Raw genomic sequence first — 26,641 nt, forward strand, 5'->3', positions numbered from 1 at the left:
AGTTCTAATTGAAGTTGCCATTTTCATTACACTGCCTACAAAAATATCTGAGTTTTTCCCCATACGCACACTGGAAAATTCCATTAACTATCAACATGCAAACACCATCTGCTCTAATGCCAAGCTCCTCATCACATCACTTTGGCACCCCTATACACAGCAATTTCTGAAACCAAAAACTACACTTCAAATATTTATCTTAAATATAAAATCTCCTAAGTTTGTTCTGATTTTTTGTTTGCTTTGTTTGATTTTAGTTTTTTGAGGAAAAGAGGAAAACTGTGGTTCCAATGACACAGTTTTGATTTGGGCACGCAAAATAACTTACAGAAGGGTGAACATTCTAAGTACAGTACTGCTTTATGCTCGCAGCTATATCAGAATACAACAGCCATAAATTACAAATGTGAGCAACTCTCTTCTCATTGAGAACTTCCAGGACAAACTTCTAAGTATTAGGATGAGGTTTCTTTTCCCACCATGCAAATAAATAAAGAATCTGAAGGGGATGAGCTGATAAAATTAAAAGTTCATTTGAAGGGACAGTCCTCAAGATTTGGGATACAACATAAAAGCAGCAAGATTCAGAAATCTACTACTTTCTCTTCCCACAAGATATTTCCTTAAAAACAACGCTACTCCAGTGGTGTGTGGGTATGGCAGTGCCTTTTCACAGTCACTAAATATAAAAGGATATTTAAAGTCAGAACAGAAATTTCTGTTGAGATGTTTTTCCAATTAAACTGTATATATACAAATATATCTCCTGAAGATGCCTTTTCTATTGCAGTTGAGGAGCTGAGTTACTGGGGAAATTCTGAACACTCAGTAAGCGCAGATGTTCCAGAAATAATCTCTCACTTTGTTTTTTCCTGGAAGGACTTGTGGTCTCAGTGCATGAGTAAAGAGAACTTAACCACACAGCATGATTCTCACACTTATTGTGCTCAGTACTGAAGTCCAACTAAGAACCTAAGGTTACCCTGGACCATTAACGTCAGAACAATGAATCTGGGTCAGATCACTACAAACTTTACTGCTGAGTTTTGCCTCACTACAATAAAACAACCTACCAAACAAACAGAATAACATGCCATGTTTAAGGCAGTCTTAAATCTCACAGACACTAAGATTTATATGACATATAAGATAGGCAATACCACTACTAAAAAATGTAGGAAGAAAAGTAGCACAAAGCCAAACAGGACCCATAATCTGTTTTATTGCAGAGCATTAAAGTACATATGTGACCATGGTATAAATACACACACAAAGTGGAGAGAGGCCAACTACATTTCTGTGTAAGATGAAATTTCAGTCTGTTCTCAAATTTACCCCCAAAGCTAACCACCTTTGAAACCTATGTGCCACACTAGGAATCAAAGCTTTTTGTATGCAAGTTTGGTATTCAGTTGGCTAGCACTCCCCCCAAATTAAAAAGAACCCTTAAGGATCACTAATGTGTTTAGAATTATGCAATTTCATCCACTGAGAACTATGACTCAATTTCTCAAGGTCTCATTATTGGGTTGTCCTAAGCAGTAATTTACTGGACTGTTCAATTACTTCTTGATACCAGTGTTTTAGAAATTACTGCATTCCTATTGCTAGCTTGTCTACCATGTGATCTGCCAAGTAGACAAATAAAACTTCTTTCCATAAAGCACAGGAACCTACAGGAGCTGTCTACAAGTAAGTACTGTGCTTAAGTAAGCATTTACTCTGTAATAACGACAGCACCGTGTCTCCACATCCCTAACTAAAGCAAGTGCACGTAGTCCAGAAAAAAAAGTATAATTACACCAAGCTACTTCAAGTAACTCCATGCTACAACCATATTTCTGTTTGGTAAGATACCAATTTGCTATACGTTTGTTTTAGGTGGCCTTGGACTCAAAAAGCCACACGTATGGACTCTCCTTTGATGTTCCTTCTCCTTTGAAGTTTCTTCTAAGGAAGTGTACTCATTCAATTTCTAAGGGTGCTTCAGAGAGTGCATCCTGTAGGACAACCAGGACCGGGAGCCTTCTTTTGGAAGTACTGCATATGGCACTGAGATGCTTCTAGAACCCACCAGAGGTAGTCTCAAAAAGTCTTGCACCGAATATGTACCATCACGTTAACATTGAGGCAATACAGCAATAAAATGCTGCTGGCCTTAGAAGTGGCACACAGAATATCTCCTGCTCTGCTGAGGTCATACTTGTTACTAAATTAGGTTAGGTAAAAATCACAGCACAACCATAGCACGCAGCAGGCATTTGAACTCCATGACCACTGCAGGTCCAGGTCTTCTGCAACGTGCTAGTAAGCAAGAGGAAGAGGAAAAGGAGATGGCAGGTGAGATTTTATCTTTCCAAGTCAGTCTAGACTATAAGTTACTTCATTCTCGAGAAAACAACAATACCTGAGACAGAACAGGTTGCTGAAACAGCTAAGTACTTTTCACTTAAATGTCCTAAGCTACGGTGCAGTGTACAAGGACTGGGGTTCTACACAAACTGTATCTGATGCTGCGTGGTCACTCTGGACCTCCTTGTCCAGTCACTAGTAGGCACTGGCTTAAGATTTCAGAATCAGTTAATATCTCACCCACTTCCCCTCCTGCTGCCTAGGAACAGAGAAAAGGGCAACCGCGCATCAAGAGAATTAGCCCAGCAATCTTTGTGATCACTTAGGAGAAGAATGGAAATTCAAGTCAGGGCAAAACAAAAGCATACACCCTTATTAGTTTAATGAATGACAATTTAGAATGTCTTAAGCCTTGTATGGTCACAAAAAGTAATAAGCACTCCTCACTCAAAACCTGATCTTGATTACATGCTGGGGCACTCCCCATCCTCATTTGTATCACAAAGTCGCATTTCACGCAACTATAAAGGACGGCTGTAAAAGATGACAGTGTTGCAGAACACAAGTGTCACTAGTTGAGGCAAAGGTGAAGAAAATTTCAGATCCAGACTAGTTCAATCCAAATCCAACCACGTAAAGTGGCCAAGAAGCTTTCAGCAACTCTGAAGCTGTTTCCTGTAGAACACCATATTGTTGAATATTAATCGATACAATGGCACATGCACATACTTGCATTGAAATCAATATAGGTGTTCTGAAGAAAAGACTTTGTTGTACGATGACAGTGAGAATCAATTCTCTCTTCACATCCCTAATGAAAAGCAACAGGACATCAGTAACACCAGGAGCAACACCCTTATGAATGGAGGTCATTATCAGAAGAGAAGAAACAGAGTTGAGCTGTGTCACTCAGGGTTCCCATATGAAGAGGTCAAAAACAGTGGTGAGAAAGGAGACATTCACACCATACTGCTCCAGAGGTTTCAATTTAACCACACTATCCTGAAAGTAGTGTGTGTAACTACCTGACAAAATAAATAAATAAATAAACCCCAACAAAACACCGCCACTTTGATACTGTCTGCAGTAAAACAGGTTCAAATATTACCACAGATGGCTCCCTTCACTAGCAATTTGTTTAGTAAAAACAGATGCAAACACTGTGCTTAGATAAGAGTTGTTTACTGTTCCAGAGAAGGGGAAAATAAAGCATTTGCAAACAGAGAAGTCACCAGCACAAGCTGTACTAAAATTACAACTACAGCTTTGAAGAATCCAGAATATATAAATTTAAAGGTGGACATTTACAAAAGGGTAAACCTCATGGGTAAACCTTAAGGATAATCTTATTAAAGCTGTGGAACGTACAGGAATTTAAGTATTTCCAGGTACAGATACAACATTTAGTCATTGAACACGCTGTGCTCCCATGTCTTTGTATAGCAGGAGCCTGGTAAAGACATCCCGATAAATTAAAATCAAGCACGGATAGTTGAGTTTTTTGGATGAAAGTGTCACAGCTGGATTAACAGCATTCTTAGACCAACATTTAGGATAAGCACCTATCAAGCATAATTTGAACCAGTTTCATCACAAATAGGATAAGAAAAACTGATGAATCCTAGTAATTTTCCCTGTGGTTTAAATCGCTGCATTCATGTGATTGTAAAGCTGCCTCTAATGAGACAAGAAAAACATTGCTGGTTTTGAACCTGGCCAATGCTCAGAAAGATAATAAAAAGCCCTTGCCTTAGAATGTCTCCATTCTTACTTGGAAAGCTAATGTTATCTAGGGATAAAGCCTATGCACACCCGTGCTTTGAGCCACCTTTATAACAGAGCGTGTTCAATGCAGAGGGAGTTGAGAACATCAGACACTGAATGCGGGACAGTAAAATCAGGGTGAAACAGAATTATCATACTGGAAAAATGATTAAGCAGAAAGCTGTTGTCAAGTCCAGGTAGAGACCAGTGGCCCGGTTTGGGACTGTATGCTTTAACATCTTTATCATTGACATAAATGATGGGATTGAGTGCACCCTCATCAAGTTTGCTGATGACACCAAGCTGAGTGGTGCAGTTGACACAACAGACGGAAGGGAAGCCATCCAGAGGGACCCGGACAGGCTTGAAAAATGGGCCCTTGTAAACCTAATGAGGTTCAACAAGTCCAAGTATGAGGCGTTGTACTTATGTCAGAGCAATCCCAGATATGCCTAGAGACTGTGAGCACTCCACCTCGAGTGCAGCCCTGTGGAAAAGGACCTGGGAGTACTGGTAGATAAAAAAACTTCACATGAGCCAGCAGAGTACACTTGGAGGCCAGAAGGCCAACAGAATCCTGGGCTGCATCAGAACAGTGGGGGCCAGCAGGAAGTTGAAAACGTCAAAAACAGTGGAAGACTGTCCCTCCACCCTCACAACACCCCATCTGTAGTACTGTGTTGAGCCCTGGGGCCCCTAGTGCAGGAGGGACACAAAGCTGCTATAATGGGTAGAGCAGGGCCAAGGATTATCAGAGGGCTGGAGCACCCCTCCTACCAAGACAGGCTGAGGGAGCTGGTCTTGTTCAGCCTGGAGAAGGCTCAGGGGAGATCAGATGGCAGCCTTCCAATGCTTAAAAAGAGCTTATAAGCTGGATGGAAATCAACTTCTCACACAGGTAGACATTGATGGGTCAAGGGGAAATGGTATTAAACTAAAAGAGGGGAAGTTTAGATCAGATATCAGGGGAAATTTTCCAGATAAGCTGTGGGTGCCCCAGCCCTGCAGGGGTTAAAGGCCACCTTGAATGAGGTCCTGGTCAGCCTATCTGGTGCCTGACTCGGTTGGCAAACCCGCCCCCAGCAAGGCACTAGATGATCTTTGAGGTCCCTCCTAACTTCAGCCATTCTGTGATTCTAAGAATTTTCACAGTAAGTTGCAGAGAATCTCCTCTTCCTCTTGGGAAACTTGGTAACAAAGTCAGTCTTTTTTAACTTGGAACTCATGAGTATGCCAAAAACTAACTCTCCCTTTTATGTGTGTTCCTACATTACATATGTGCATATGTTTACGGATCACTGAGGTAACAAAGTGTCCATAAAAATAAATGTCCACTCAGTTGCAATGCATTTTATAAAACAAGTTTCAAGTATTGTTTTGGTAAGAGCCTACTACATGCAAAGCACTGCAGAGTCTGACGTAGGATATGACCACGTAGTCTGAATAGGAAGGCCACTCTGAATATGATGCCTCCTTATTTATTTCCATGGAGACTACAACAAAGAGCACAATAATGTTATTTCATAGAGCAAATCCTCAGCAACAAAACACTATGCAGAATATTTTAATTGTTAGCTCTAATTTCAAAAACAATAGTTAGATAGAAACTCAAGGAAAGAAGCATGCTATTGTTGATTTAATTTATATAGTTCCTCAGGAAAGATGTCAATGGATTTGCCTCACTCAACTATGAAGTAATGAGTCCTTAATTACAGCAATCTTCTCTATTAACACTTAGTATTTAAAATTAACCTGTACTTGAAGTCTTGAACTGAAGATCTGAGGTCTAAATGAAGTTAAATGTAGAACTGCAATACATGATTTGTCTTGCTCTAAAGGAAGCAGTGTATTTTCTCATTTGAGTTTGCTTTACATCTCAGAACACACAGAACCTTGGGAACAGAACAGCTGATACGACTCATGATCAACAACCTTATCATTCAGATGAGCTATGCACTTCATGACAAGACTAGTGGATGATGAGAGAACTCACACCATCCTTACTGTCATTGTGAAGTGTGCAGAATGAGTTTCCTCAATTAAGTTGCACCTTAACCTGACGACTGCACACCTCTGGCTTCGGGTTCTTGAAATATTCAAGTGTGAGAACTATTTAGCAAAACTATAATGTTTCAGTAAAAATGACACACAAACGCTATTACTGAAGTGCCTGCAGAACTGGACAAGGAATAGAAGAGTGACCTTCAATCTAGAGGTCTGAGAATTATTTATGATGTGCTGAAATTTTGCTTCTGTTGTAAGGATTACCATGTATTTGCCTTTTAGCTAATTTCTGTTTTCAACTTGCACAGTCATTTTTTCCATTACTGTAAGCTACCTGTTTTTATTGGATGCTTTCTGCCTAAGCATGTTCATAACATCACATCTTCAAAATTATGGTTAAAAGCAAGACAAAATTTGCCAAATTTAACAATTAAGATGAGCCTGAGGCAGTTGTATAGAATTATTTTCAAAAGTAGATAGCCATACCAACAGAAATATGAATTTAAACTATTTCTTCTTTACCATCAAGTATATCTTAACAGTCTTACCAACGTATGGATGGATATTATTAATCAACACTTAGACTGTGTCACTGGGCACCTTACATCAAGTGGTTAGAACGTAATTAACTGAGCTGTTTTAATTTCGTACTTTAGGATCTTCGCATTACATAAATGAAAACTGAGTAAAAATTACAAACTAAATCTGCTGCTTTGCAATACTACCAAAAAAATTTCTTAACAGCAAGATGGTGTATTTCTTCTTTAATACGCATTACATTAAGTACAAGCAAACACCATTACAGGAAAAAAAATATAGCTTAGACCATCTGATAATTTCACATTTGCCAGAATTTATGCCAGTTTTCATAGAAAACACATCTAAGAGTTATAGCAAAATTATCCTAAATGATTGTTCTTACCCCACTACTCAAATTTAATCCATCAGGTAAGAAAAACAAATAAGTCATAACTGCAGCACAGTATACATTTTTTTAGTTGTTATTATAGCACCCCAAAATTTGCAGGTATAGATACGTATTGAGTACAATCTACCTTTAATGGAATATATGATACGAAATTTGTTTTCCTTCAACTTGAAACTGATACTGAAGCAGAAGTTAGTATAATTTTATGCATTTGATTGCATTCTTTATCTCCAAATTTTGCACATCTTCCACTTCTTCAGAGAATTGTGAAGACTCTTCACACAAGAGAAGCCGCTGCTTCATTAGGAATGCCTGCTCACTCTGTATTGGCAGGCAGTTTATGGCTAAGAACAACTGGTAGAAGAGTTAAGACAACTAGGTGTTACAGCAATACAGATACTAGGAAGGAGCCCCAGCCACCAATCAGGACCTCTGGATGAAATATAACCTCAGCTGGGGAGCAAGAAAAAAGTTTCTCCTTTGACATCCACATCTGTTTGGACACAGCAAGAACAAGAGAGCCCACAAATAGGAATGGAGGAAAAAAAAGATTGAGCATTAATTAGCATGCCACCAGAGGCCTTGAACTCCATAAATAACACTATGGAAAAACTATCTAGGGCATCTGAATTTCTGCATCCACTTCCAAGCATGACTATTCAGCATAGATCATCTAAGCCATGTTTTCATTATGTTCTAATTGATTTCTTGTTTTGCCAGTGCCTCCAGCCTCTTCTCTTTTAAAGTTTTCACATTTTCTACACTATAAAAAGCCAAAAGCCAGAATATTCCTTTTGAAAACATGAGCCCCAGTCTCATCAGGTAATGAGGAAGACAATCTAAGGCACAGACTTCTGCAAAATCTAGAACAAAGCTACAAAGTAACCGATTTGTCAATTAAATGCTTACACTCACTGAAGAGTGAAGAACTGGATTTTACACTGCTGCTCTGTAGAGCAAGGAACAATTTGGTGTAACAAAATGATTACTCTTTTCAACATCACATCTATTCTGTGTGCTGTCACTGTTCCGCCCCTCATTTCTCCATTCTGTTCTTCCTACATTATGCTTCCCAGGACCTATGACCACCTAAATTAAGCACAGCTTCTGTGAGGTCTGAGAGCAGACTGAGCACAGACTTATCCCTTCTCAACACAGAGGAGTCTGTGTACTTGCACACAAACTAGAGCAGGTCTCCTTGCTTGGTCTCACTGGACAGGGAAGAATCACACCAGAAGCTACGGAGGTCAGCAAAATATCAACCAGTATTCCAAAACTCTGTCTACTACAACATATTTAAGAGAAGACCTCAGCAAAGATCACCTTACTGCTCCTTGTAACCTTGAAAAAAAACAAAGATCAATCAGAATACAGTACCTGACTGCAGTAAATACCTAGCCTCCATAAATATGTCTTCCACAGCCAAGAACCTGAAGGTAGAACTCCTTAGATCCACGTACATAAGATATAAAACAGCTTAGAAACCATCTATTTTGAGGTAGATGCAGACATCCCCTCTCCCTTTTACTCCACCTAAGAATACTGAGACAAAAAATTAAGGAAATATCCTTCAGATAAGAACATCTGATGCTATAGCCTTCTACTAGGCACTCAAAAGGAGGGGTCTAAACACCCCTTTTTCTTTTCCCCCTGGAGGTTGGTGGCCCTGCCTATGGCACAGGGGTTGGAACCTGATGATCCTATGGGTCCCTTTCAACCCAAGCTTACAGTTTTAAGGCACAAAAACATCTTTCTTTCTTTGAAGGCGAGGTCAGAATACAGCTACCAGGCATGACAGATAACACTCAAATAAAACTGCATCATTTTTCTTTCAGTTTACGTAGGACCCTTGAGAACATGTAAGCAGACCCGCTTGGTAGTCTTCCTGCATGAATACCCAGCTCTGCTTTTGCTTAGAAGCACCTCATGCAGTGCTAGCAACAGGTCCCCACCTAAACCTGGAACATATAGCAAGCTTTTCCTCAAGACTAAATAGTCTCGGATCACTCAGATGGTTTTGTAAGTTCAAGTAACCCCTCACGAACAGCACAGACCACAGGCAACCGTAGTTCAACAATTTTACACAGGTTTTGTTCTTTACTTCCAAAGCTGAGTCAAAATTGGAACAGGGAGCCTAACATACAGGCATGAAGATTCCTGCTGAGCCACAGTGAAGCACAGACCGGTAGAAGTGCTCATAACTAAGCAGTTTCTGACTTGCACTTTTGTAGCAGTCCCTCAGCAACTCCATACCAGCCTCTCAGGCTGCAGGCACTCAGTCACTACTGCAGGAAAAATGTGTGCATACACAAATCTGTCCAACTCTCCCAGTTCCAAGCCATTCAGCCTGAAAATGTGACTGCATACTAAGCAACAAAAGGAAACAGCAGCCACGGAAGTAAAGGTTGATGGTGTATAGTGAGGGAGAAAGCACTGTTTTGGGGAAAAAAGGAGTGAAAGAGTCAGGAAAAAGAGGAAAAGGCTTGAAAAACAAAATCAACATGAAAATCCACAAAGACTTAGAGATTAAACAATAACCTCATACAGCTACCAACTGACTTCATGGAAAAGATCTTTCACTCCCAGAAGAAAAAACAGTAGCAAATGGTGGAATCAACTGTCATTTGGTTGTTGAACCTAAGTAAAGTTATGAATTTGCTTCAGTATTTCTCTCCTGGAATTCACAGCTGCTTGGCTCCAATTTCCAACTGCAAAATGAATAATTTCCATTTTAGGAGAGCAGCCTGCAGGAGGTCAGAGCAATCTGGCTATCCTTGATTACACACCATGGTTAGTTTACCGGCTGACGGATCTGCTTGTGCCAGTACATGCACAAAAACAACCTAACTTAATCAAAGCAAATGTACTAGAACTTCAGCTGACGAAGTTGTATTAAGTTTTACTACAGATTCAGCTACCACTGGAGAGCTTTACATCTGCTTCTGGCACTTTTAGCTCAAGTGCTGGATGAAGTTAATATTCAGTCCCATTTAGAACAGGGTAAGCAGTGGGTAAGCATCTTGGTTTCACAGCGTTCAAAAATGTTTCTTCTATCTTCAAATTCAGCAGCATGAACAAATCAATGTATGTTTAGCAAGTACAGAACATCCACACTCGTCCATCCCACAGAAGGAATCAAAGATTAGTGGCTTATTGTATCTAGTGGAAGTACGGAGTGTGATATCTGCCTGCATAAAACAAGAAAGAATTATGACAATGAGAAAAAAAGTCACACAATTCTTTCATTCCATGTGGCATGTATACTGAAGTCATGGGTCAAACTCAATACAACCAAATTAGAACAAAGTTAAAGCTTGCCAATTTGAATATCCTTCTTCTAAACAGGAAGAAGTTATCATTAATAAGAGTCACCTGAACTGAGTGCAAAAGAGAATGCTGTCAACATTTATTACCTTAAACGTTTCAGAGACAAAGCCAGAATTGTACCTATTTGTTTTACAGCTGAAGAGTGTTCCTAACCTGCTAAGCACCTGTACTGTTAGGTCACCAAGGCAGTCAGAACTCTAGTAAAAGCAGTGTTAAGCATTAAATGTTGAGAGGAAATAATGACATGGAGATAGTGCACGTTAGTTACATCACTATATATTATGTATCAAGAGGTTCTAGTACCCATCTGCCTATCCAATCCTGAGCTTGAGATCTCACAACATTCAATAAAATATATGATGTTGAAATGTCTCCTCCCAAAAGCTATTAAAAAGCCATTCTGGCGTGTTTAAACTTGGGGTGGGGACAGAGGAAACATATACCCCACAACCACCACAAGTCCACTCTGAAGATATACTACCATTCTCCTGACCAGAATTTAAAGTTCGGTAAACGGAGAGGGCAGATTAGAAACTCAGACTCTTCTGAAGAGCTTGAAAACTAGACAAGTAATCACAAGCATTCTGAGTTTACTCTTACCTATCACCTCTGAATACTCATTGATAAACGACATTTATTCCTGTTGCAAAACTTAACTTTTGATCTCCACAGTTACTTCTGACTACAGCATTTTCAACAAAAGGTTTCCACTGAGCTTTACTTTACATTGCAAGTTCTATGGTATTTATCATAATCAGTCCTATCTAACTAACTATCTAATTTTCCTGTCCCCCGTTCAACAGGATACCAGCATTTCCCTTTGATTCTTGCATTTGTGGACATTGACTTTGATAGAGTCCATGCCATCAGCCCGATGACTAGCTAAAAGCCTCAGGTTAAACATGCCTGACAATACACATTCACTGTCAAGATAGGAAAGTAGCCAGAACTACTGGCCTTGGTGGTTGAAGAAAATTCTGCTGGTTTGACTGACCAGTTCATTTGGCCATTAACCAGCTGCCTAATTACAGTTCTATTTGACACTGTGCCAACTCAAAGGTGTAATTTCACAAATTAAGTGCTGTTCTCATTCACTCTATAAAGAAGGAGCAGGCAAATTGACTTTCCTCGGTTATTCCAACAGGCCACCAACGGCCTGCTGCTCACTCCGTCATGTATCAGTGTAATCTTAGAAGCAAGACGTTTCCTTTACTCAGTATCTTCTTTTAAGTTGGGAACAGTTTTATTTTTGTAGAACTACAGCGAGGAATCCTATTTTCCTCCGAGAGACGGACGACCTTTCACAATGTCCACCAGACTGTTTAAGCTTTCCTCCCATCCCCAAGCACAGAATCACGTTCTGATAAAACTCAGTCACAAGTATCTGGAACTTTAAATCTTATATTGAGAAACAAAGACAACTATGGGAAAAAAAACAAAATAATCTGCCCATTTTGGGTGCAGCATATCTGCATCTTAACTTACGAATTAAAAAAGGATTTTGTAATTATTTTTAAAGCCAAAGTGAGACTTCACCCAGAAATATTTGAGATTGAGAAGGTAGACAGCCTAACAGTGATCAGTATTCTCAAAGAATCAACACTACAGACATTTCATGATCTACGAACCGTAGCTTTTGGTGAACCCCGTTCACCAAAATCCTCGGTTCACATAGATGACTTTGTACCCCTCACATGTTGCCACTCTCTGCAGTAAAGTTAAAAAGACTCCAGAGACATTAATAATGAAGTCACGGGTTTGGGAAGCTGGCGTGTCATTAATCCACTTCAAGTCAAGAGGAGCAGAGAAATAAACATGCTGTGTTTCAATCGATGCTGGTATTACCAAAGAAAGGAAGTAAACCTGCAAAAGACCTTTACTGAAGCAAGAAATCAAAGTAGGGCATGTGCTCTACTTCCATAAGCCCCAGAAACTTGCTTACCTTTCTGCAGGTGCATACTTCAATCGAGTCTGGTTTTATATCTCAAAAAGCACAAATCATAGCCAGTAATTCCTACTAAGAGAAGTTAAGAGGCAACAGAATTCAACCACCAAGACCCAGTTTCCACAAAACAAGCAGAGCAAGACGACAAAAAAATTAAGACAAGGAGATGAGAAAAAGGGGCTGTTTATCTGTACTCAAAAATTCCTGCCTCTGTCACTGCTCTATCTTACACTCAGGGTAATGTTCTCTACCTTGTCTTTCCCTGTACACCCTTTCACCTGTGCTAAAGATCTTCTTCCAAGAGCAGCTTATGCAACCACAGGATGCAGCACAGGTCTCATAAATCTAAGGTAGCTACCACAAGTAAGATACAGAACTGTACTAATAACAAATTCAGCAATTTACTGCTGTTCATTATGTGATATTCATCAGTTTTGCAGCCAGTCACTTGAGCCCCAATGCCACCCATTTGAAGCCAAATTTTAAATCACCTTTGTTTTAAAAAACAGAAGGCTCTGGCTTAGGTATTAAACTCTTTAAACCTTAAGTAATGTTTAGGGTTCGAGCTGCAACAGAACCACCCAGATCAGCCGACTTAAGCTATTCTGTTTTTAAATTCTGCATAAAGAAACACCTTCCAAGTATTGACAGAATGAAAATAACTAATGTTATCTAACACAGTATCTGCAACAGGGGAACATGACAAAGCCAAAAAATAAAAATAAAAGAAAAAGGCAAGAAAATACTCCCAAATTTAACTCATCTAGTATTATTTACTCTACCTAATTACAGAAGTGTAAGAAGTCCTCAGATTAGACAAATTAAAAGTCCAAATGTTTGCAAAGACAGCCAAGAATAAAAAATGGTTGCTGTATATGCAGGTAAACAAACTGCTGCAGAGAGACAAAGTCCCTGGAGGAACTCCAGAAGAGAGGAAATTAGACATCAGCTCTTTCAAGCAAGCACTTGAGTCATACCTGTGCAGTCCGTAAGCTTTATCAGTGATGCATCTATGGTTTTGATGTAAACAAGGCTTCTCATCAGAAAACTACTTAAGGTCCTGTCTGGTATTTTATTGGAACCCTCCACCCCCTCCCCCAGTTTGCATACTTTCACCCTTCAGAAATACTGTAGTTAAACACCATTATTTTGCAAAAATAATGTAAATGGAAAAGCATTTTAGAAACTTTCATCATGCAAGTTTTTCTATGTCAGAGTTCTCCTGTTTCCATGTTTTAACCTGGCATTTACACCTGACATGACAAGGCAGTTACTCCGTTGGGCATTCTCTTTTAAGAGCATCAACAGCTTTTAGAAGCCACCATTCCAATTAATCAAGTACTTTGTTTCAGTAGGCTCTTCAAGCTTTTGTAACCTTATTGTGAGTCCAGACTCCAGTTAACACTGAACAACTGACACTCCCTCAGGAACTGCTTCATGCACATCCAGAAGGACTTCTCTATTGCTGTGTTCCTTATGCTGGAGGATCTCTCACCAATTAGGCTCCAAAAAGCTACAGTAACTTGCTCACAGGTACAGCAATTCACCATGGTAATTCCCTTGAGGTAACACATAGATGCCAGCTCCACACAGAATGTCACCCAATGTAGCACGCACCCCTCCCATTCTGAGACATTTCTTCCTGTTTGGGTGATAAGATAAACAACGACAACAACCGAGTTATCAAGTTGTTACAGTAGGATATTTTAACTTCAGTGAGAAACCCATAGTCCTAGGCAGAAATTGGAAGATTCTGAACATGAGTTCATTTAATTCGTATGAGAGACTGACAAATACCGTAGGACCCCGGACACAACATCCTACTCAGACTCAACAAATTAAGTTCACATCTACTAAACTTCGATTGGTACACACAAAAGAAGTTGTTTATTTAACCAGTTACAGCACTACAATTATCTTACCAAGTATAACCAGGTCCTGAATGTGGTAACTGCTAATTATATTACACATTTGTTTTACATGACCTTCCAGAACTGTGAACTGAAAATGCTGACTAAGGGAAAAAGATATCAGAACTCCGGAAGTAATTTTACTAACGCACTGTATTCCACTCAAAACCGTATTAGATATTCTTACTAGTCTTTAGTAAAGTTTGTTCACGGTGGCGGGTTTTCTTACAGGAAAAAGAGAAATGACATATAAAGGCTAGAAGCTTCCCCATATACTTGAATGTCATATTGTCTTCATTAAGAACTTTGTGCTCAAACAAGACCAAAACCATCAAGCTAAACCTGAGTATCAGCTAGCCTACAACTAGCAAGAAGATGAATCAAAACAGTCCTTCTGAGGCATACTAAGACAGGACCATAGAATCACTCAGTACGTGAAGCTTACAGTGCATACTTTCTAGCTACTCCAAACAGACTTTACCTGTCTTACATTCAGGCCTATCAATATAGCATGATTCTGCTTTTCCAAAGACAGTAAGGGAAAAGCAGTGTAAGAATTTAATTGCTGAGTGCAAGTGAGATGCATCTAAGGTGGTTTTGGTTTTGTAAGTGTAACAGGTAGTATAGCTCAAGCAGTCTCAGATGAATCGCGATTAAAAAAGGCAAAGGGACAGTTAACTGAAAACATTTTTTTCCTCAGTCAGATAAATACTCTCTCTTGCATATTTTCCTTCATGAAAACGAAAAGGCTACACTTAACTGACTTTTCTGCCCCTGTAAGTTAGTATCAACATAACGCATTTATCTCACACCCCGTAAACATCTGACACTGAGTATTTTTCCTGGTTAATGGTAGCACACTGGCTACAACTAACACTTTGCAAAGCTGGGGTCGCCCTGCAGGAGAATAAGGAAAATATTCTGGTCTGCATTAATTTAATGTAACCTCATTGTAAGACAGCGCCGTCTTTAACATTGCCTAAACACCAGAACAGCACATGGACTCAAAACGCAACAGTCTGATGAAATTAAATTATCACTGCTATTCATTTGTGAAATGCTGACCCACCAGCGAGGAATTATTCAGGAATTACTAGTTTTAAGAGAAAGACAGCTACATATAGAGGTTAGCACTAGATAATCAAGTTCAAAAATAGCTCTTCAGAGGAAATCAAGGAAAAGGGTAAAACCCCCCAACCTCTCATCCTATTTTCAGTGAACAGAATCAGAAAAGCAAGCACTACATCTTTTTAACAAGAATTCCTATACAGAAACAGTGAGAGGCTGCTCACATTCCCATACTTCACATCAGTATCTACAGTTGCATCCTGTACCGGTATGTGTTGCCAAAGCATGAATTTCTCAACACAGCCTCTTCCTGAATTCCAACCGCAGCTCCTCTGAGAACTTCCTTTCCACCAGCTATTATGTTCCATAAGTGATATTAGATTTTTCTCCAAGTTTTATATTCATTATGTTTACACCTGGAACTATTTACATACCAACTGGAGAAAATGTTCCTCTTATTCTCTGGCTCTTTGCTGCCTCTAGAAACACACACACTTCTAACAGAGCGTTAAGCTGTTTTCCACAGACTGTGAGACAAAGCAAACAGTACCCGTGAAAAAAGGAAATATCATTGAAGAATAAAATAATTCAAATTGCTGAACACAACCAGTGGTGGTAAATGGTTAAGTCTGTTAGGCTTTCTAAAAACAGTGTTTTATACGGCTTGATAGTGGTATAACTACTAAATAACAATGCTATCATCCCAGTCTTCGCTGATTAAAACATAAGGCAATCCATTTTTGCCCAAGTTCTCAGCAAGCTAGGCACCTGAAGTACCAGGTCAGATGGAAAACATTTCCTACAAAGACACTTACTGAGATGAGTATAACTTTAAGGTTGTGTTTTAACTTTTTTTTAAAAACTAGTTTTAAAAAGCTCACACTGCAGTAACAACAAGTAAGGTTACTCACAGCATACAGAACTCCCATGGGAGAGAGTGAAATTTCAGATCAGCTGAGAAGATCAATAGCTTTGGATTATCTCAGTTCTAGGATTTGGATGAGAGAACAGGAAGGTACTTATAAAAACTTAACTGTTTTCATTAAGGTTACACATGTAATTAAAGCTACCCATTTATGTATAACTGCATGCATTTATAAACACATGGTAAACAGCAATGATCTTGTTAAAACTTGGGATGACATCTTCCCTAACATTTAAATAACCATCTTTCCTATTTCGATAACGGAAGCATAGGTTTTCAACCAGGAATGCTGTAGCAAATTTCAGGACAATACTGAACCCAAAGTTTCAGAGCCAGAATTCCTAGACAGTATTTTGGTTTCAGAAGAGGCCCACAAGGATCTCCGATTTGACAGAGGAATGCAGCTCATCACTGTAGCCTTCATCCTATTTAAGCATTTCAGAAGGTAGCAGCACATGCAATAGTGTACGCTTTCCGTCAGCTGCCATACATCTTTGTTGCCATACTGTCATTTTGCCTTAGAAAAATACTCAAGTGTGAAGTTCCAAGAAAAAATTGTTAGGTAAGTCATTCCTAAAAGCTCGAAGCAGAACTGTTAACAAACAGGTTTTGTGTTGCCAGCTCATCTTAGCCATTTTGTAGAGAAACTGAAAGAAAAAGTAACAGGAAAATAAGTCCACAAACAGTGGCATATAAATATTTTAGATGCACATCAGGGAACTCCATACAAGTCTTGGCCTTATGCTGCAGAAGAACCTCAAATAGGTACACACGGTGCTTGGGTTACTTTTCTAGTTTATTATTCAGATAGTAAAACAAGAAACTAAACAATCACCGGAGAACTAAAACTTGTGTAGCAATCACTACCTGCCTTCTAACTGATCACATCCAAGATAACTGCCACAGTTTACACACAAGGCCATACATTATCATCACAGACTCAAAACAAATGGGAGGATATTTCAGTCTGATTTTAATTCAAGAATTCTGAAGAAATCTGTGAAACAGCCCCTGAAATAAAGCTTTAAAACTGAAATTGTCTCTAACAACCATTGCTTACAGATAGTTTAGTACCATAGTATATGATTGTGCCAGCTTTAGTTAAGATGTAAAACGTTTGTATGAAGTTACAGTAATATCAGAGCTGCTTACACATAACCCTGAAAACAAACCAACTGCTATTTCTCTGTGTCGGCCCCAAATGAGGCTACATTGGCTAGTCAACTTACTTCCTCAGAGGTGTTTTGCCGCCTTCCTAAAGCCATCTTCTCTCCTCATCCATAGTAACAGACTTTCAAAAGTCATTAGCCTAAGAAATGTATTGTTAAGGGAGGTGAGTGCTAACAACTTTCATGCATAAAAAGGAAACTGCCTTGTTCAAAGACTTTATCATATTTTTACAACTGTTTTTATAAGTCAAAGACTCAATGTTTGCAGGATAAACATAGTGGTTGAATCTGTGTTCTACAAAATGACAAAAAAAATAACCCCACATAACAAAAGCTGGGTATCAAGTCTTGTCAAAATAAAGCATTCAGAATAATCACATATTTATAATATATACCTACATATAAATGTATTTCTCAAAACACGTATACCCCCATCAAGTATCCTGATCATCTTTTGATTCCTTGTTCTATCCCTGCACTCCTGAAAGTACTAGAAAGGAAACAGCTGAGGAATGCCGCCACTCTTATGCCATGCTTTCCATTGACTGCCATTTCAGGAATGCATACAGGGAAAGTAAAGCAGTACGGAATGTCTCCACCCATCCAGCAGCATCAGAAGCTGCCCAGCTTACCAACAGTTCCAACTGCCTTGTAGCTGCATTCCAGTAGGCATTCTATAGTCCTACAGATCAATAAAGAAACACTGCTAAGCACCAATGTAATGCTCGTTGGGTAAACATCCTCATATGCTGCATCTCCTACCTGCCATACACTACATATTGGTAGTACAGCAGTAACAAGCTCACAATGTCTTGGTTGCAAAAGTCCCAGAAGGATGTCACCATGCTACAGTTGTTCAAGTTTACAACCCCATTTTATTTCAAAATTACTGTGTATCATTAGTGTATCCAACTCATCTGAACATATTCTTGGAGAAATTGAAGTATTTCAATAGACACGTCCACGTTCCTCAATCCTGGCAGCTCAGCCTCAAGAGACGACTATACAGAAAGCAGCAAGAAATTTACTGGGCTCAATTTTTGAGTGGACTGCAGTGCCTTACTAGCCTACAGAAGATGACAGAGCATGCAAGAAGGGATAAACAAGTACAGGACTGGCCAAGAGCCTGTCAAACCATCTGTTCCAACTAAAATTTAGCATATACCCTTAAGCAGATTCTCAGCTGGAAGACTTATGTCATATCTCTAGTAATGATTTATACTGCCTAGTTCTCCATCTCCTAACCTCAGATCCAGCTAATAAATTGAAAATTTCTCATTTCGTAAGTAGTTACAAAATGGTAATCAAGAAACTTGCTATTAAGATGTCAAGATCAAAAAAGCTTCAAAGCAAACATGCTCACGCCAGTTTTATTAACACTTATAATTGCTCATACCTACTCTCAAAAGGTGCTTTTGATGATTTATCATGAAAGGAATATTCTAAGATACCAAGCATATGCCAGAATACATACAAAACCATGGATGAAGCTTTACTGTAAAAGCAATGTTAATGCCACAGTGGAATTCATCGATAGAGACCAGTAGAAACTGTCCCTGACCATTACACTTCTGGTAGGCAGATAACGTAATTCAGATGATAAAGCTTTGAAAGTAGACTCTTACAACATGATGAGATAAATAAGCGTAACAGCTCTGACAAACAAGGGAAATTGCTTTAAACAATGTAACTGACAGGTGTCAGAATTCATTTGAATGTTCTATCTGTGAACAGCATCCATAGCAACCAAAACTATTAAAAAAAATGAAAGTCCTGGCTTTGAACTTGGCAGAGCAGACAGGAGATGAGAAATCTAGAAGGGCAAGAAGATTGTTACTTCTTTTCTGCTTGGTATTATAAAGGAAACCATTGTTCTAAGGGCAGCATTTAAAATTTCCACTATTGTATTTAAAGTAAGTTTCAAATAATCACATTCTTTTCTCCTCTTGCCTCCATTTCACAGGGTGCAAAAACCAAAATCTTCGATGACACCATCAGTAGGAAGTTAACAAGGGCTTACTGTAAAGTCAGAACCTACCTACTGTAACTATGGAGAGAAGGATCCACGGCCCACACAAGAACCAACTCCAATTACAAAGGCAATTTTAAATGAACGTCTCTGTAGTTTAATCACTTACTGAAGTCAACATTACACTTATTTCAGGATTCATCTTCTCTGTGCTTTGTTGTAAAGTTGGAGAATTAAACACACCAGGATAATGTAATACAAGCTTAACAATGAATAAAATTCTCATTTGTGTATCACCTACAAGAGTTTTAGGGGGCTGTGTGGGTGGGAAGCTGCTTCTCCTCTGAAGAGGAGGTTTTAGATATTAAGTTCATGGCTAAGTACAAAATCTTTATGTACAAAAGGAATTCTCCTTGATAGCCTTGGAAAATCAACAGCTTCACAGCATGCAGTAATATTTCCACCCCCTCCCCCCCTAAAAAAAAGCAGTGCAGAAGTCATAGCTGGGAGGTTACCAAGATAACTTTGAACTATTTCCATGCCTTCCTTATCCTTGGTTGTTGGGTGCTGCTGCTATGATGCAAACACCCTGGAGATTTAAGACTGTAGCAACCTGTTCTTTGCTCTTATGACTTGACGTGCTCTGCATGCTGTGGCCCCAGCTCAAATATATGACCTGTGTTATCACTTGTCAAAAAGGATCCTGACAGTAGAGTCTTAATGCCCTCTCTCTAGACCTAAGGCAATGGGATCCAGAGCAGGTAAAACTTACAATCCTTTTTCACCTCCTGTTGGAAAGGTGTTCATAACAAAGGTGATAGTTGATGCCTACTGTAGCGATACTTTCTTACCATACTCAGGTAACTATGACCATACCAGCAGGTGCCCTGACAGAATTTTTCATTTAAACTCTTGAAGGAACTCCCCTCAAGGCAGAAGAACGTAAGAAGTAAAACCTATGCACAGGACTGACAGGAAACACCAGGACAGCAGAAATTGTCCTTCACTGGTTAGTAAGAATGAGCATTCCATGAAACACAAATCGTTTCTCAGCATCTTAATTAGTACTGATGGACAAATGCAGACTACTGTTATCAATAGCATCAACTAAAACACCCTATTTAGCATTGCATACTGCATTTCTGTAAACTGTTATGAAGTGGATTAAACTGTCAATTTCATATGTCTATTTATTACTTGGAAAGTTGCTGGAAAACACTGATGTTCACAATAGAAAGAAGGAGCAGTCTTTGGGAAACTGCTCAATTAAGCGGTACTTGTGTGCTCCTTCGTGTCGAGGACAAGTTCTTCATTATAGTTTAGGCAGTCTTCTTGTTCAGCCTTCACCACTGACGGTACCTGGCATGCTCAGTGATCCCTGTGCACAGCCAGGACAACACCACTCTTTTAAGCACAGCACCTTCCCCAGCAGAGAAGAGCAGCAGCACAACAAGACATCCTCCATGCCATGGTGGGATGAGATTGCAGTAGCCATCTTCCTCCCCAAAGTCCAAAAACCAAGCTATCACCTACTGCATCTGAGCTGCCACAAAGGAAGAAGGAGGAAGAAGGTAGCCAAAAAGCAAGCTGCCTAAGTTGTCATACACACATACCAAAGTGCAGCTGCCTTCTTTCTCAGGAGCAAGCAGGTACTCCACAGCACACACCCATGCTCCCAGGGGAGAGGCACACACATGAAACCCAGGAACCCACTCACGTATCAGGCTCTCCCCAGCATATGCAGCCCTCTCATGCTGTTGCTCAGAAAGGCTGTGCTCCTCCTTCCTGGACAAGCTCTGTGCAATTTCTGTCTAAACTGCTTTCACTCACTTAAGCAGTACGAGCCAGCAAATAAGTCCTCTTTCATAGAGGGCAAGAAATGAGAACAGGAGAGAATCCAAACACTTTGAGGAAAGACAGGCGTTTGGCCTTTAAGAGGACAGAATTGAATCCCATTCTTAATAAATACGTAAGCCCTACAAGGGACTAGGTTTTACTGACCACCATATAGCCTCTTCTTATTTCGGAATATGCCACATTTCCTTTCTCCGTGGAAACCATTACTTTGTGAGATCACAGCTCACCTCTGGGCCGTTTTTCTCCAGTCCAGTTGTTCTGGCAGATAAGAAAGGCTGCACTATCTGTATTTTGGATCTCACCCTGTCTGACAACTGTCAGGGAACACAGTATTATGAACATTATTAACTTAAAAACCAAATGTATTGAACAGACTTCCAATGTGAAATTAGAATTTAAATTTACAGATAGGTTTTCCAGTCTTCCAGACACGTTATATACATGTGTGTACATAAGATAACATAATAGGATGTGTAAGAATATCTTCCTGCAATATCCTACATTATATACATTCTCCCATAAATGGATAAATTACATACACAGTGTCATTCTTAACGGTGAAGGTCTAACCTGAATGTATGCTGAAAAAGTTCTTAAAAGAAGAGAATGACAGCTGAATCCAACACAGCATACAGCAGTACTAATCATCTAATAACAAGTTTGTTCCCCAGTTCTGCGAGATCTACTCTTAAACTCAAATTTCACGTACGCCCTCAAATGTAATGCACTACATCCATTCGTCTCTGCACAGCAAAACATGCAAGATGACACAGTGGCATTGTCGAGAGATGAAATAAGAACCTGCGCATGCTCTTCCCATTCCTCACAAGCTACCAAGCCAACAGTAATTTCTTCCCCCCATACACATTAACGGAAACAGACCTACATAAAGCTTTCTGATATTCTACCCCACTGAAATGGGAGAAGTCCAGCTAATTGCTTTAGTAACAAAACGTGATGCTCCAATAAGGATCGGGTCTGAATTTCAGGATTAATAGTACTTTTTCCTTCAGTACTTTTTCCTTCAGCACTACTCAGGCTGTGGGGAGGAAAACAAAAACACACAGTTTAAGCCCTTTCCAGTTGGATACGGAAGTTACAAGAAAAACAAAGGCTGAACAGCAACAGAATTAAACATTCAGACACAGAACACGAGCGTTGGAGCTAGATGGTCTTTAAGGTTCCCTCCAACCTAAGCCATTCTGTAATTCTATGAATTTGCTCTCAATAATTGCAAAAAAAAAAAAAATTATCAGATGCAAGGCTAAACCCTACCCAAAGGAGGTAGAGTCACTCTGTCCCTGCTAGCAAATTCATTCCTGTAAGCAATAAAATGTGTAAGGAAACTGACAACGACAACAGCAAGCAGCAATGCAACAGCAAGGCCAGCAGTTTTTAACAAAATGATATTGATATGAGTCAGAACCATCAGGATAAGTGACAAGTTTTTGAAGCGTTTTCTTTGGGAACAGATACAGCTTTGTTTTATTCCATAGCCAAACCGGATTAAATGAATCCGTGTTACGGACAGCATACTGCATGATTTGCACCTTTCCTATGACATATTGAAAATCCTGATAATAATGAAGTGAAATAACCAAGCAGTCATGGGAAGAGGTCTGTTATTTTGCTATCCTCCCTCAGTGTCTTTAAAAAAAATGAAAACAAAACAAACAAAAACAAGAACGACAAAAACCACAACAAAGAAAAGCACACAAACCATAAGATGCCTGGGCTGCCTCAAGAGGATTATCATCTCACAACTGATCTTCTTATTTGCTTTTAATATTGTAAGACCAGAAAAAGCTCTCTGGTATAGCTACAAGAGAGCGAGCAGAGTTTTAGCAGTGTAAATCTTTATTCTATTAGACTTTGTCCTTTCAAACCGCAAACCATCTACAGGTAAAAAGAGAGGCAGAATAACACCAGAGTAATTCTGATGCAGGCTTTGCTGTATGTAACGTCAAAATTGCTTTGAAAACGTTACTTATACTTCACGGAGAAAAACAACGTAATTCACCTCTCATTCTCAGGGAGTCGAGTCAGACATCATCCCTGCCCACCAATGGCTGGTGTGCAGTCGGTGACTTGCAGATCCAACGATCTAACCAGTTAAGGAATGACTTCTAATACCGAGCTCCCTTCAAGCACAAAGCAATCATAACCTGATTAGAGAAGAATAAATGCACAAAACCAGGCTCGTGAGCAACAGGGTAGCCTCAAGTCAGGTAAGCCTGCTGCAGTAACACTCTGACAGCCTTAACCACAACGCAGTCATTCTTCCAGTTGAGTTCACAACTGAAAGCAAACCCTACGCAGCCAAACAAGTGATGACACACACAGGAAACAGAGCAACAAAACAGTAAGATTTTATATCTTACATTCAGAATTGGACTTTATTCTTTATTATTAAGGAGCAAATTCTATTTGTAGAAATTCACATCCCTAGATGTCTATACGAGCAGGATAACACCCGAGTTCACCACCTCATTTCTGTTTAAGACCAGTGCAATATAACAGTGTCCCAGTTACCTCACTTGACCATTCTGGGAAGACTGCAACTTGGTCAACCCACATCTCAATCTTCTTCTTCTTCCCCTTGAACTAGCAAACAAGTTCTAAACTTAAGAACGAGGACCCGGCCCGTCAAAGATACATACGTATAATCTATATATTTTTACTTTTCAGCTATCCAGGGAATTCAATGCTGTGGGGAAGCTTTTGGCCTTCTAGAAAAAGAAGAACTATTCAGGCAAACCCGCATTATCTCCGGATTGCCACAGCCTTTCCTTATTTGGCTAACGTTTTGAGATTCCAATCAGACTGCTATGAAGTTCAGCGTGCACAAAGCATCCATTTTGAGGAAACTTCACAGCCCGTCTCCCCGCCGTTTCCCTGCCCCGAGTGAAGTTCCCTCTCGGCACCAGCCCTGGCCGCACACCCACGCCCGAACAAAGCCACTCGGCTTCGTCGCGCTGCTCTCCGACACGCGGAAGAAGGCTGTAAAAGCCCCGCTCCCGTTCAACTTCAGCTCGCACACTGCGGCAGAAGCCATCGCTCAGGAGAGAAGCGGGTCTTATTGACACGCGTTTCTATATTAGGCACAAATCGCTACTTTCCCCTTGGAAACGGGAGCGCGGCGCACGGCCCGGCTCTCCCCGCACACGGAGGAGCGGGCTTTCATCAGCCCAAGCGCAGCCGAACCTCCGGACGGACGGAGGAAGCCGGAAACCGCCGCGGGGAGCGGCAGCCGCGGAAAGCGACCCCGCGGAGCGCCTCCCCTCACCTGCGGCCCTGCCCCGGGAGCTCCCGGGGGGCTCGGGCGGGGCCCGCACCCCGGCACCGGCGAGGGTAACTCCCGGAGGTCCCCACCGCGGGGAGGGGCCCGGCCTCTCGCCCTCCCGAGCCGGCCCGGAGGCTCCGGGCCAGAGGCCCCGCCGCACGGCCACTCCCCCGCCGCCCCCGGGCCCGACCCCGCTCCCCGCCGCCTCCCGCCCCGCGGCCCCTCCCCGCCCCGACACCCCCCAGCGGAGGGGAAAGCCGCCGCCGCCGCCGCCGGCCCCTTCCCCTGCGGCCGCCTCCCAGAGGGGCGCCCCTCAGGCCTAACCCCCAGCCCTGCCCGCCCGGCCGCACCGACCTGGTGGAGCGCCGTGAGCCCGTCCACATTGGCGTAGTTGATGTCGGCGCCGCGCTCCAACAGCCGCAGCACCTCCTCCGTGTCCCCGCTGGAGCAGGCGGCCAGGAAGACGGCGCCGTCGTCGAACTTCACCTTGGTCTTTTTGCGCTTGACCACGGGCGGCTCCAGGTCGGTCTCGGAGCCGATCCAGCGCTTCAGCTGCTCGTTCCGCTTCTGCTTGGCGTCCGCCATCTTCATGCCCCGCTCCCGCCTGACCCCCTCGCTATCGCCGCGCCGAGGATAGACTATATACCGCCGTATCCCACAGCGCACCGCGGCCCGCGCTCGCCCTCGCTCACGCACCCACCCAGATGGAAGCGTAAGGCGGGAGGGAGCCGAGAGGCGGGGCGGCGGCGGCGGCTCCTTAGCATAATCCCGCGAGATTTCCCGGCGGGGCGGAGCACGAAAGAAGAGGGCAGGGGCGCGCGGCGGGCGAGGTGTGGCCGTGAGGCCGTGACGTCACGGGAGGACGGGGGCGGTGGCGGGGCCGGGCCGGGCCGGGGCGGTGCCGAGGCGCGGTTGGCTTTTGCGCGGGCCGCGGGTTCAAGAGTTCAGCGGAAGGGGTCACTGGTTCGGTTAGGGCAGCCCATGCAGGCCTCGGGAACCAAAGCAAGGCTGTAAGCGTGCTACTTCCCTGTTCGCGTCTTCTTCCGCTTGCGGCTCTGTTAGCAGAGCGACTACAGCCGCTCTGAGAAGAACACGTGCAGGGCCGCTGAGGAGCCCCTGCTTGGGGAAGCTAAGCCTGCCCGCGATTGGGCGGCCTGGTGTCAAAGCAGTGTGCCCTGAGGTGCCTGTGCACAAACCTCTGCGCTCACAGAACCCGGAGCTGCTGTGCTGGTTTCAGTTACGTTTCACTTTTATTGCCTGAAGATTTGGAGCAGTGCACCCTGTTTCTGTTGGGAGAAAAGGAATTACAACGCACACAGCCTTTGAAGACACAAACATTGTGTTCAGAACTGCTCCTTCTAGGAACCAAGCTGTTACGGGCAGTTAATTCCTTTCCCTGCACATAGCATGTTTTCTTTAGCTATAAACAACATATTTTCTTCTGAATTGAATAATCTCTGGGGGTAAAACGTGGCTTTAAGCTTACTGGAAAAGAAGCTCAAATTTCAGCTAATTACAGGAAACAAAGTATAGTTTGAGAGGGTCACCAAACCTCTCGTCAAATTTTGTGTGGTTTGTTCTTTCCTATAATCTCTACGTTTGCTGTGGTCTCTCAGTCTGCTCAGGCTTCTTATTTCTATCATTAAAAACGTTGGTGGCATTTCACAAGGAGCGGTGGTCAGAAGGTTGCGTACCTGCAGCAGTGTGTTCTCACTAACACCCTTCAGAGCAGGTTTTCACCTGGAACTATTTGCGTAGCACCCATCAGATGTACTCGCACAGCAGTGCATGACACACAGCCCACTGAAAAATTGCAGATGTAAGTTGCAGGTATTTAAAGGATGGCATCTGGTAGGCAAGACAAAAGATTTGCCAAAGAGAGGTTTGCTATCCAAATATGTCAACAAAAACCCAGGACCTAATTAATACATTCCTATTGATGACCCATGTGTCTACTTGGAGATACAGCTTAGGTTCATGGATCTGAAAGAATGGCTGATTGTGCACAATCCACTTCAGAAGTGGTCATCGTAGCATTTATTACTTACGTGGGTAATTGAGTTGTGCCCAATACACACATTTACCAGCCTACAGCTTGGCTGCATCTACTGACTCGTATTTAAGGTGAGGATCTGTGCAG

At 41.5% G+C, this 26,641-nt stretch overlaps 1 protein-coding gene across 11 annotated transcripts in view; it reads right to left on the minus strand.

Moving 5' to 3' along the window:
- The window catches only part of PPP1R12A (protein phosphatase 1 regulatory subunit 12A), a 124,283-nt gene extending 99,167 nt beyond the window's left edge, over positions 1–25,116 (minus strand). For 10 of the 11 annotated variants that reach the window (XM_015278124.4, NM_205123.2, XM_015278355.4 and 7 more), the window contains exon 1: positions 24,856–25,116. In XM_015278124.4, coding sequence (XP_015133610.1) covers positions 24,856–25,092 — 237 coding nt within the window. In that variant the 5' untranslated portion in view covers positions 25,093–25,116. Of the gene's footprint in view, positions 1–24,504; positions 24,666–24,855 lie in introns of those variants that run through there. The other variant, XM_040657656.2, reaches the window with a different exon arrangement.
- Between the last annotated feature and the right edge of the window lie 1,525 nt (positions 25,117–26,641).

Source organism: Gallus gallus, chromosome 1 (genome assembly GCF_016699485.2).
Source record: "Gallus gallus isolate bGalGal1 chromosome 1, bGalGal1.mat.broiler.GRCg7b, whole genome shotgun sequence".
Classification (NCBI taxonomy): domain Eukaryota; kingdom Metazoa; phylum Chordata; class Aves; order Galliformes; family Phasianidae; genus Gallus; species Gallus gallus.